Source organism: Mesoplodon bidens, assembly GCF_964165515.1.
Source record: "Mesoplodon bidens genome assembly, contig: HAP1_SCAFFOLD_205, whole genome shotgun sequence".
NCBI classification, from domain to species: domain Eukaryota; kingdom Metazoa; phylum Chordata; class Mammalia; order Artiodactyla; family Ziphiidae; genus Mesoplodon; species Mesoplodon bidens.
This window is the reverse complement of record NW_027672037.1, coordinates 726,157-738,892: the sequence shown is the minus strand read 5'-3', so window position 1 is coordinate 738,892 and position 12,736 is coordinate 726,157. Positions and strand designations below refer to the sequence as shown.

At 49.3% G+C, this 12,736-nt stretch overlaps 1 protein-coding gene across 1 annotated transcript in view; it reads left to right on the top strand.

Moving 5' to 3' along the window:
• LOC308610691 (forkhead-associated domain-containing protein 1-like) overlaps positions 1-12,736 on the top strand; it is a gene marked incomplete at its 3' end in the record, with an annotated part of 101,925 nt that overhangs the window by 69,761 nt on the left and 19,428 nt on the right. Inside the window, exons 10-13 of the mRNA XM_081259733.1 lie at positions 3,068-3,175; positions 5,924-6,007; positions 7,038-7,190; positions 8,044-8,239. Coding sequence (XP_081115859.1) covers positions 3,068-3,175; positions 5,924-6,007; positions 7,038-7,190; positions 8,044-8,239 — 541 coding nt within the window. The remainder of the gene's footprint in view (positions 1-3,067; positions 3,176-5,923; positions 6,008-7,037; positions 7,191-8,043; positions 8,240-12,736) is intronic.

Here is a 12,736-nt window from a genome sequence, read left to right as displayed (position 1 = left end):
TCAAATAGCGTATCATTTTTACAAAATCCAGTTTGACAATCTTTGACTTTTAGTCCATTTATATTATGTAATTACTCGTGTACTGGGGTTTAAATCTACCTTCTTGCTCAATACCAGTTGTACCATCTGTGCTATGTTCCTTTTTCTCTCCTTTCTTGCCTCCTTCTGAGTGGATGGTTTTCTCTTATTCCACTTTCCCCCTCTATTAGCTTGGAAATATTTCACTTTTTTACTATTCTTTTAGTAATAGTAAGACAATAGCATTCATCCTTGACTCACCAAAATCACACATTAATTAAGTTTTTCACTCTTCTACTATTCTCTTAGTAGTCATCCTGAAGACTACAATATGCATTCTTTTTTTTTTTTTTTTTTTTTTTTGCGGTACGTGGGCCTCTCACTGTTGTGGCCTCTCCCGTTGTGGAGCACAGGCTCCGGACGCACAGGCTCAGTGGCCATGGCCTACGGGCCCAGCCGTTCCGTGGCATGTGGGATCCTCCCAGACCGGAACACGAACCCATGTCCCCTGCATCGGCAGGCGGACTCTCAACCACTGCGCCACCAGGGAAGCCCTGCATTCTTAACTTACCAAGAGGCAATAGTAGTTGATAATTATGCCCTTCTCCTTGACAGTGCAATGAGTTTCAAACACCTTAACCTCACTTACCCCCTCCAGATTTATAAGCCATTGCTGTCATTTTCTAAACTCCTCTTGATAGTTAATACCCCCAAGACATTAGTAGTGTTTTGCTATAGTCAGTATCATATCCACACATTACCCTTACTGTTGCTTGTCTTTTCTGCATCTCTGATCACCCACCTGGGTTCATTTTTCTTGTGTCTGAAGAATACCCTTTAATGTTTTCCCTCATTGTGGCTCTGCTGATGACAAATTCTCAAATGTGCCTGTTTGTCTGTCTGGAGATGTATATTTAACCTCCATTCTTAAAACACATTTGACTGCGTATTGAATTCTACAATGGCAATTCTTTTCTTTCAGCACATTAGATACAGCATTAGATATGTCACTATTGTCTTGTGGCTCCTATTATTTCTATTTAGAAGTCATCTGTAAGCCTAACTGTTGTACCTTTGCATAATCTGTCTTTTTCTCCAGTTGCTTTTAAGATTGTCTTTTCCCTTGATTTCCAGCAGTTTTATTATGGTTTATCTAGGGGTGGATTCAGTTTTATTTACCTCGTTCAGAGTTCGTAGGGTCTTCTTGAATCCCTAGCTTGGTGTTTTGCCTTAGTTCAGGCACTTGGGCTCTGTACCACACAGGCAGTGGGGAGCTCCTAAGGCTTCTGAACAAGTGACTGATGCAATGACATTTGTGGACAGTAATCAGGGTGAAAATGATCGTTACAATTTCTCACGTACTAGGAGTTCCCTTGAACATTTCATCTCTTCATCTTCACAACAGCGCTGTGATCTAGAAATCATCCTCTCCATTTTACAGATGAGAAAGTCAAGGCTACTAGTTACTAGTAAAGTAACTAGCCCAATGGCACAGTCGGTTTTGTCTGACTCCAGGTTCGTCTGACTTCAGTGACGCTGGCGTAGCAAACAGCCACATGCTACTGTTTACACTGAAATTAATGAAAATTAACTAAAATTTTTAGTTCAGTTCCTCCGTCACACCAGCCCCATTTCGAGTGCTCGATCCCCAGATGTGGCTGGTGGCTGCCGTATTAGACAACACAGCCTCGCTCAGAGTACCTGTACCGCTGGAGAAATTTCTGTTGGACAGAGCTGCCTTACAGCTGGGTAACTCTCAGAGTACCGTTAAGATTGCACTGGAAGAATCTAAACTCGAGGCGAGGAGGCCAGTTGTCACAGTCCAGCTTGCATGTTAGAGGGACTGGAGGACAGGCGTGAGACCACCAAGTGTGAGGGAGGGAGCAGGGCGGCCGCTGAAGGTGACTCTGAGGCTTGGGGACGGGAACGGGGGCTGTTCATGCAGAACACAGACAGGGGCAGAGTCCAAGGCTGGACTTGGCTTTTGCAGCACATGAAAAAGGCTGCTGACATAGAAGTCAGAGCATGTTTAGACCTGGGAGAAAACTAAGGCCCAGAGAGCTTAGATGACTTTTCCAAGGTAACGGAGCTGGGTAGAGGCTCTTCCACTGGACCACACTACTCAGAAGAAAGCTCTTAAGGGCTTTTCTGGGTCTTTTATTACATCCCTGTGATCCCCCTCTTCAGATCCCTAAAAAAACAGCCTGTGAATTTGTTTCAGCACAAAAACTTTCCATTTATTTATGAGAGTTTGCCTCATTTCCTGTTAGTGCCAGGGCCCAGGGCTCAGCAGGTGCATCCAAGAATTGAGCAGCTGCAAGGCCTACACTGGCCAGCCAAGGGTAGCGTGGAGCACGCCCAAGCTTACCGTGCGTTGACTGTTACCCAAGCAAGGGGGGAAAAGTAGGCAAGCTTCTCCACTTTAAATACCTTCCTTGGCAGGCTGCAGTTCTTAATAGACATTGCTTTAGCAAGCCTCCAGAGAGGTTACCACCAGTGAGTGTGCTCAAAGTGGTAACGACAAACAGTTATGATAATAAACCCAATCATAACATTTCCAAGTACCCATCACGAGTTATTAGAACGAGACTGTACGGCGGACATTCCTGTCCACCTTTCCTAGGTTACAACAGTACTTAACACACTCACAGAGCCCTTAAGCACTATTCCAAACATTGAATCCCCACAATAACTCTATGCAGTGATACTAGTATCATCATCCCCATTTGACAGATGAGGACACTGAGTCACGGAGCAGTGAAATAACTTTCCGAGTGTCGTACGGCTTGTTTGGGACCGAGCTGGGATGGGAGTGTGCGGTAGAACATAGTTGAGTCCCGGGTGCAGAGCTCGGCCCTTTCCCGTAGGGGGCAACTCCCTGTGAGTTTGCCTCCACCCTGTGCATGCCTGTGACCCCTGCTGCTGGGCTGCAGCTGTCCCTACCCCTCAGGGACTCCCCCACTGCCATTAGCAGCCCCCCCAGAAGAGTTTCCCCAGAGGGCATGATGATCACATTAGCAGCAAGCCCACGCTTTCATCATCCTTTCAGGTGGAAGAGAAGCTTCGGCAGGATTCCAGAAGGAAATTGCTTCAGCTGCAAGAAATGAGGAACAGAGAAAACCTCATTAAAGCCAATTTGGAAAGGGCAGTAGGTCAGGTAGGCGTGCTGCAGAGCCCCTTCACGGGCCCGTGCTCTCCACGGAATCCCGCACCCAAGCGGCCGGCAGGGATGAATGAGGAGGAAGACGGCCTGGCTTAGTTCACCCGCTTATCTCAGGGGCAGGGCTTTGTGCGGCTTCGGCGTCCCCGTGGATTTCACTAAAGAGGCTTTTCCTTCTGGGAAGCTGCCCACTCCAGTGTTTGCTGCTGCCTGAGACCCTGACCAAGCAGCCAGTCCCAGCTCAAGGCCCACCCCAGGGAACCAGCTGTGCGGTTCCCTCTTGGGAAGGGTTTGAGCTCTTGACCCCGGTGGTGTTTCTAGCACTTTCTCCTTCACATTTTTTGTCCTGACATTTACAGCGATCTTTCTTCCTCTGGGACCCCAAACAGATGCTACAGTCAGTGTCCCCAGGGAAATGCCACATTTCTGTTTGTTGGTTTGTTTGTTTGTTTGTTTTGTTTGGCTGAACCGCGTGGCCTGCAGGATTTTAGTTCCCCAACCAGGGATGGAACCCGTGCCCCCTGCAGTGGCTGCGTGGAATCTTAACCACTGGAGCGCCAGGGAAGTCCTGCCACTTTTCTTAATAAAGTAAAACCCAGAATACCACAGCTTATGCCAGGTGGAGGTGGGCAGGGTGGGGAGAGGGCCATTTCCCAGGGCTCTGACCCACGATGGCCCAGTGGCCCTTCCTCTGACACGTGGCACAGACATGAGGGCCAGAACATGCAAACGAGCCTTCACCAAAGGCTAAGGGAGAGCAAAGGAGAACCCAAGACGGGGCACTGGCCCTCCAGAACACAGCCCACCGAGGGCAGCCCATCTTGGACCCCCTCCACGAGGCATCCTCTCCTGGCAGCCACGGCTCCAGGAGGACCAAGAACGTTTTGCATGTATGTGTTTGTGCTTTTCTTTTTCTGGGAGAGTGAGTCCACCTCGTCACTCATTGGGTGCTCAGAAGGATCTGTAAACCACCAAAAAAGGTTAAGAACCACAATCCTCAAAGGAGCCCTCCGTCCCACCCAGCCCAGTTCCCAAAGCCCTTGCGTTTGGTAGCATCCAAGCCTGAACCATCAGTGTGACCGGAATTTGTCCCACGCGCTAAACTTCAGAGGCACCCACAAGTTAAAGGACGATGCTGACCCTCAGGTAGGTTTTAAAGCCTCTTCAACCAACTTCCACACCATCACCCCCGGTGTCCTTTCTCCTGCAGGGTGCCGACCCCTTAGCAAGGCAGAGAGCCCGCCAGCCTGGGCTTCCCTCCGTGCACCTGGGCTACCCCTCACCTTGCTGGCACTCTGCACTCACGGCGCACACCCGCCTTGAGGGCATGATCTGCGCCACTTGCCGAGCGCCTGGTCATGGCTCTGGTCAGGGGTCATCCAGGAAGACCCTCAAAGACACTGAGATTCCTCCAGGTCTAGACTCGAGAGAGAAAGGACGAACGAGGCTTCTCTGCGCTGCCTGGGCCTTCCTGCTTCACCCCCTTGTCTCCACAGCCCACTCCCGACCTAAAGTCCTGCCCTTCCCCAGGCCAGTGACCACAGGACTCAGCCCATCGTCCAGCAGGACCTGTCCCTTCCCACCCCCACCCCCCACCAAGCAGTCCTGTAGGGCGCCTCTGGTGATAACGCGGGCCATTGCCCACAGGGCCCTCTCTACATAACCTCTTCCTCAGGCGAGCTAGGACCCTCCCTTGGCCATGAAACCAGCAGACGACCCAGAGTCCCTCCAATCACCCGGCTGGCTTCTGGCAGGATGACTGCAGAGGTGTCCTTAGGAGAGTCACAATTCCTCTACTTGGCTTCCCAGAGCTCCCTGGTGTGCAGCAGACTCCTGTGTCTTAGGACCTGTTGACGTTCTCATTGATTCCGTGGCCCTTGTGGTCCTTCAGGGCTCTGTTTTAGAGCCTTTCATGACCACATTTTGCCAGTGAGCCAAAAACCCAGGCCAAGGGCCATCACGTTGGGAAATTTCCAGAGAATCATGGGCTTCTTTGCCGTTCAAGTCTCATGAGCCTGGGGCATCTTGAACTCGTCATTCTAGAAGCCCTGATTTAATTTAACTGCATTGTTTCATCATCCATAATATGAAGACACCAGCATCAGGGAGGCACTCAGTAAAAACTGGCTGAACTGAAGGAGAGGACTTTGAACATCTGACTTGACAGGTGTTTCTGTTCTAAGCATTCGATGAACGTTTATTGAGTGCCTGCTGTGTGCCAGGCACTGCACCAGGCTCCGGGGACCTGGAGAGGAATACAGGAGACGTCGTCTTCAGGACACAAGGTCTAAGGCACAAAACGGCAGCAGGCAGCTCCACCTTCTCTCCCCAGGAGCCCTTGCTGATGACACGAGTTACCCGGGCTGGCAGCCTCAATGTTTATCTCACAGCCTGGTGCCAACGTAGCAATTACGGAAGAGCACTCCTGGCCCTGGACTTCCCACTGGATAATTGGCAGCAAGTGGCTCTTCCGAGAGCCCGAGACGTGTGTGTGCTGACCGTGTGCGTCGGCTAGGTTAAGCGGGCACACCTGAAAAGTCATTAAAACCTGCTGTCCCCCTCTCTTGTGTGGGCACTGCCCCTTCCGGTGAGAGGTGAAGGTGTTAATTACCCATAATGACCACTAAAGGCGTGCAGAGCCTTCTCACCGATTTCTCCCAGACCCAGCGATGGAGGTGCCTCCCCTAGCCTTGCAGCTGCAGCTGCGCCACTCACCTCATCCCCTTCCCTTTCTTTGTGCTGCAGCTGGAGCTTTTCAGAGGTCAGGTCCTCAAGGCCACTTGCGGACGCGTGAAACCATTCCAGGACAAACCTGTCTCCAATCAGACGGCTCGTCTCTCTTCCCCACTTTCTCCTTCAGGGACCCGGGGCTCCAGACACTGGGAGCATATGTTCCTGTTTTTTGTTGGTGGCACATATTTTTCACACTGTTGCTACACCATGAAATTTGTTTTGATTTTCTGGGATTTCCTGGCTTTTAAAGTAAAAGCCAGTTAAACTCCCTTGCAGTGTTTCTGTGAAAATCAAATTAAACCACCCAGGACTGTGTCTGGTCGGCAGACCCGCACGGTGAACCTCCGTTAGCCCCGCGAGGAAAGGGGCGGCCTCAGCATGGACGGTGCGTCCTCGCTCGCTCGTTCCTCCTGAAGTGGCAGATGGCAGTGAGGGTGGGCCTCTGGCTGTAACGATGCCTTATTATCCTTCCGTTTATCCTCTCCAATCCTGGGTGTCAGCGCGCGGGTCACAAGATCACACCACGGGCTTCTCTCGGACGACCTCCTTTTTAGGAGCCCACAGCATCAGGCTCAGCGTGATGAATCCCTCCCAGAATGCAGAAGAATCTAGAACACACTTGTGGCCACATGACAGGCCTTTGGCTCTTAAAAAACCATCTCTGATCCTGGGAAACATGCCCCGGTGACAGAGCCAATATCCACCCTCCAGAGCCATCCCCAAAACACGCCAGGACCTCCCTCCTCTGAGCTTAAGCTGAAGCCCTCCAGGTCCCCTCCCCCCAGAGCCACCCTGCATTTTAATTAATTAATTTATTTATTTTTGCTGGGTTGGGTCTTCGTTTCTGTGCGAGGGCTTTCTCCAGTTGCGGCGAGCAGGGGCCACCCTTCATCGCGGTGCGCGGGCCTCACTATCGCGGCCTCTCTTGTTGCGGAGCACAGGCTCCAGACGCGCAGGCTCAGTAGTTGTGGCTCACAGGCCCAGTTGCTCCGCGGCATGTGGGATCTTCCCCGACCAGGGCTTGAACCCGCATCCCCTGCATCGGCAGGCAGACTCCCAACCACCGCGCCACCAGGGAAGCCCCACCCTGCATTTTAAATCTTTTTTTTTTTCTTTTTCTCACCAGTTACTAGAGAAGAGCAGCAGGGTCACAGAGGACAATATCAACGTTTGGCAGAAAAAGCAGACCCTGCAGAAGGAGACCCAGCTCAGCAGCTGCAAAGAGGAGGAAATCACCCAGAACATCAAGAAGCTGAAGACATCCTTAGACCGTTGCCAGGTGCCCCCTTCTCCATTCCTCAAATGTCCCCTGTGTCTCATTTTTGTGCTCCTTGTTCAGGAAATTGTCCAGCTCTGCTTTTAGTCCACCTTTTCTCTTGTTGGAGAAATCTGTTTGAGATCAGAAAACAAAGGACCTCCAGAAATGCCTCCCAGGTGAACTTGGTGTGGCCAAGGAGAAGCTGCCCGACACACTCCAAGTACTGCCTTTGGGAGGCCCCAGACCCCGGGGGAAAAAAAAACAGCCCCGTGTTATTTCCAGAGAAACCAAAGAAACATTCTGCTCTTTATTTGCAGTTTTCTTTTCTGTCCCAGCAGTGGAAGGCTGCTCTTACCCTTATTGGACCAGAGGGTCTGGCAGAGCCCCCACTTCATGGCTCCCATGCAGGGATCCAGCTTATCACATCAGGCAGCTGCTTCTGCTTTCTCTGGAAATATGCAGCTGCTATCTGGGGAGTCTGGGCAAATGTTGGCTTGTCAGCACTCTTTCAAATCAGGAAACCGCACTTTATGACCAGCTTGTGTGTTGATCTCAGCAGGAATTCTGTAACCAAATTTGCTTCCCCTTTCAGCCAAATCGTCCTTGGCAATTTGGCTTTGGAATTGCCTATACCTAAACAAAGGGTCTCTTTGACCATCCAGAGTCCCAATTAGAGTGCACGTGAAATAAAAGCTGCCTCCTTCCTTCCGCCCCCCAAAAAAGGGAAGTAGAACTGGGCCGTCACAGGGCGGCCAACATACGGCCCTGCCTGCTTCACGGGCCCGTCAAGAACACTGCTCTGTGCGGGTCACAGCCATCAGGTGGTATTTCTGGCGATGGTGCCCGGGCTCCTCACGACCTCATCTCTTTCCAGGCATGCATGACAATGTCTTGCTGTAGCAATGACCTGAAGAAGGAGGTCGACCTCCTGCAGCACCTGCAGGTCAGCCCACCTGTCTCAGGGCTCCAGAAGGTGGCGCTGGACATCTTGCGCCTGTCACTGTCCTGGCTGGAGGAAACGGAGCATCTCCTCCACGAGGTGGGGATCCAGTTCTCCAGCTCCAACAAAGGTGATTGAAACTCTTTTCTCACATAGTTACATGACTGAAATATTGCGTTGAATCTGATCACGATGGGACATCTGTTGAGGGAGGCTTCTTAGGTATGTGGCCAAGTGTTCCCTTCTCCAGACTTCACTTTGCTTCACCACTTGAGAAGCAGTGTTCCTGGAAAAAAGTACACAAGTGCGACGTGATTACTGGAGAAAAAGGAGACGTGACAGAGTCAACAGGAAAAATCGCAATTATGCTCAATCTTCTCTCTCAGAAGTAACCCTATATATACATAGAGAGAGCAGAGACGTTTTTCAGAGCAGTTTTATGTTCATGGCGAAATTGAGAGGATGATACAGAGATTTCCCAGGTACCCCCTGTCCCCACTCATACACAGCCTCCCCCATTTATCAGCATCAGCACCAGAGAGGTACAGTTGTCAGGACTGATGAACCTACATTGACACATCCTAATCACCCAAAGTCCATGGTTTATATTAGGGTTCACTCTTTTTCATTTTAATTTTATTGGAGTGTAGTTGATTTACAGTGCTGTGTAGGGGTCACTCTTGCTGTTGTACATCCTATGGGTTTGGGCTTGGACAAATGTGTGATGACATGTATCCACCATTATAATATCATACAGAATCGTTTCACTGCCCTGGCCTTTCTCGCCTTCTGAGATGGCCCACGCTCTGTCTGTGGAGTGTGTTTCTCTCTAAATAAGTCCACGTCTTACCTATCACTTTGTCTCTCACTGAATTCTTTCTGCGATAAGACATCAACAACCTGAGCTTCATTAAGTCCTGAGACCAGCAGGTCCACCAATAATGAGGCCCACCCCGGGGAGGACCCAGAGGCCCTGTAAATCACGATGCTCCACCGGGAAGATGGTCCAGTCCTGAAGGTGCCTTGGATCCCAAATCTACTGCCCTAAGCAGAAGCCAGGGAGCATGGTGGGGGATGTGGTTCAGATCAGGCCATCTCTGAGCAGATTGGTGGATTCTGTGCACAAAGCCCTGGTATTAGGTCAACTCGATTTATGAGTTTCACTTCTCAGGTCACTCTGTAACTACACAGTAACAGAAAGGACAGAGAATTCATTAAAAGCCACCTGTGGAGTCCATAGAGGGGAAGTGGGGTGGGTGAAGTTACAGATCAGGGACGTGGTAATAAAGCAAAATGATGATAACCCATAAACCCAAATATCTAGAAACTGATATTCTAGAAATTGAGGAAAGTAAAGCTACAAGTTTAACAAAATAAAAAGAAGCAAAGGAGAAGCCAACTTCAAAGCCAGCCTATGCAATTCCTCGAGGGCAGCGCACATTTGTCTGATTGAAGCCTGGCCCTGCTGTTCTTCAGTGCCCTCCTATTAGTGCCTTAAGTAATCAACATCTCCAGTAATCCCTCTGCAGTGTTCAGGAATTCAACTCGTCATGGGGAAACCTGTGGTTTGAGGACTTATGTTTTTAAGAAACCTTCTTTTCTTTTCAAAACTGGACATTTTTATTTCAAATAAAAGAACCTATCCCCCCCCCAAAAAAAAAGAATAGTTTCACTGCCCTGAAAATCCTCTGTGCTCCCTCCCAGCCCCCGCGCAGCCCCTGGCAACCACAGATCTTTTTACCATCGCCCTAGTTTTTGCCTTTTCCAGGATATCATGTAGTTGGAATCATACAACTTTTCAGATTAGTTTCTTTTATTTAGTAATATGCATTTTCGTTTCCTCCAAGTCTTTGCATGGCTTGATAGCTCTTTTTTTCTTTTTAAGTGCCCAATAATATTCCATTTTCCATTCACCTACTGAAGGACATCCTGGTGGCTTCCAACTTTTGGCAGTTATGAATAAAGCTGCCATAAACGTCCACGTGCAGAGTTTTGTGTGGACATGTTTTCAACTCCTTTGAGTAAATACCAAGGGCGCGGTTGCTGAATCGTGTGGTTAGAGTACATTTAGGTGTTTTTTTTAATTTTAATTTATTTTATTTTATTTATTTTTGGCTGCGTTGGGTCTTCATTGCTGCGCACGGGCTTTCTCTAGTTGCCGCAAGCGGGGGCTACTCTTCCTTGTGGTGCACGGGCTTCTCATTGCAGTGGCTTCTCTTGTTGCGTTGCATGGTCTCTAGGTGCGCAGGCTTCAGTAGTTTGGCACGCAGGCTCAGTAGTTGGGGCTCACAGGCTCTAGAGCACAGGCTCAGTAGTTGTGGCACACAGGCTTAGTTGCTCTGCGGCATGCGGGATCTTCCCAGACCAGGGCTTGAACCTGTGTCCCTTGCATTGGCAGGCGGATTCTTAACCACTACGCCACCAGGGAAGTCCGTAGAGTACGTTTAGTTTTTAAGAAAACCACAAAACTCTTTTCCAAAGTGGCTGTTTTGCGTTCCCGCCAACAATGAATGAGAGTTCCTGTTGCTTCACATCCTCGCTAGCGTTTGGTATCGTCACTACTATCATATTTTGTGTGGAACTTCCAGGGCATTTTCCCATGGAAAGAGCTGTGTGATTCTAGGCAAGTTACTTCCCCTCTCTGTGCCTGTTTCTTTACCTGTAAAATGGGGATAATAGGGAATACTCACCCCGTAGGATTTTTGTGAGGATTAAAATGCATTGATATATGTAAAGTATTCAGAATAGTACCTGGCATAAAATAGGCACTACCTATCCACGTGTATTGATTTTTTAACTTTACAAAAGAATAATGTCATATTATACCCAATTTCCTTTAGTTTCATTCCTAACAGTACATCTGGAGCATCCTTCAATGTCAATATACACAGATCTACATCATCGCTGTCACTGATGGCAAGGAACCCCATTCTGAAGGATATACCGTAATTTATTTAGCCAGTCCTCTATCATGGGCATTTAAGTTGCTTCCAGTTTTTCACACTTAATAGATGAGGCTGACATAAATATTATTCACACATACCTGTTCATCTTATCTTTATCATCCTAGATGTGGAAGGATATGAACCACTTTCATTCAACAAAGATTTATCGCAGGCCTCCTAGATACCAGGCACAGTGCAGGATGGAAATATAATGGGGTCAGAAACAGGTAGAATCCAGGTTATGGGGTATATGGATGTTGGCTGTAAAATTCCTCCCTGTTCGCTGTACATTTGAAATCTTTCATTATAAAATATTGGGGAACTAACAGGCACTCTCCCTGCGCTTGTAGATCTTAGGGTCTCAGGGAGGAATAGGGTGGGGCCTTAACTGAAAAATCACTCACATGTAAAACTTTAATCATGACAGTTGCTTTGAAGAAGTGCAGGGCTCTGACCTGGTCAGGGACGGCAGGGCAACTGCAGGGTGCATAGGAGTTATTTGCCAAAGAGGGGAGGGGAGGGCATTCTGGGTGGAGGGAGCAGCGTGGTGGGATCGAAGGAAGCATGGAGAACTCAAGGGGCTTAAAGAAATGGAGGCGGAGGGCAGGGACTGGTGAAGGAGGTCCACAGGGGCTGTATCATGGTGTGGCCAGGGGCTTGCAGAGCGCTGGTAAGAAGCTCTGCTTTAACCTGAGAGCAGAGAGAAGCCCACGAAAGGTTTTAAGGAAGAAACTGATGGAACAGGCTTGCATTTGGAGACAGTCATCTTGGCCACGAGTGGAAAATGTACAGGAAGGTGGCCAGCACAGAACCCCGGGAGAGCAGTTAGGAGGCTGTCACAAGACACGATGGTGGCCCTCACTGTGGCAATGGAGGGGACGGAGCAAGAGAGAAGATTCCAGGGGCATTTAAGAGATGAATCAACAGGCCTCAGTGATGGAGTTAGATATGGCTAGAAGGGAAGTGATGGAGAGAAAGGGGGCTACAGGTCTCCAGGTTTCTGGCTTGTGTTAAAAGTACAGATGTGGTTCCTTCACTAAAATCCAGAGTAAGGAATGCCACAGGAGGACCAGGTTTGAGAGGGAAGATGAGTGTGAGGTGCCTGTAGACATCCAAAGTGAGGTGCCAAGGACGCAGCTGTCACCCTGGTTATCCAACCATATCAGTGATGTGGCCCCGGAACCCAGAAGAACATGTGCCACATAGCGGGTGCTTAGTCAGATGGGATGGATGGACGGGTGGATGGATGGATGGTGATTAAAGCCATACGTGTGAATGGTATCACTAGGAAGAAAGTATTGAATGAGAAGGGAGAGCCCAGGGCCACACCTGGGAAACTCCAACATTTATCGTTGATCCTTCTTGCCAAAGTGCTCTCCAGGGAGGCTGCACAAACTTGACATTCTTGCAATAATGAATGAGAATAGAGGAGTGATTTTCAACTCCGGTGATTAAACAACCCCAGCCAGGATATGTCTAAGGTAATCCAGAAGGTGGTGCGAATTTCTTTTAAATGTGTTTAAAAAGAAAGGCAAGGCTTCCCTGGTGGCACAGTGGTTGGGAGTCTGCCTGCTAATGCAGGGGACACGGGTTTGAGCCCTGGTCTGGGAGGATCCCACATGCCGCGGAGCAGCTAGGCCCGTAAGCCACAACTACTGAGCCTGCGCGTCTGGAGCCTGTGC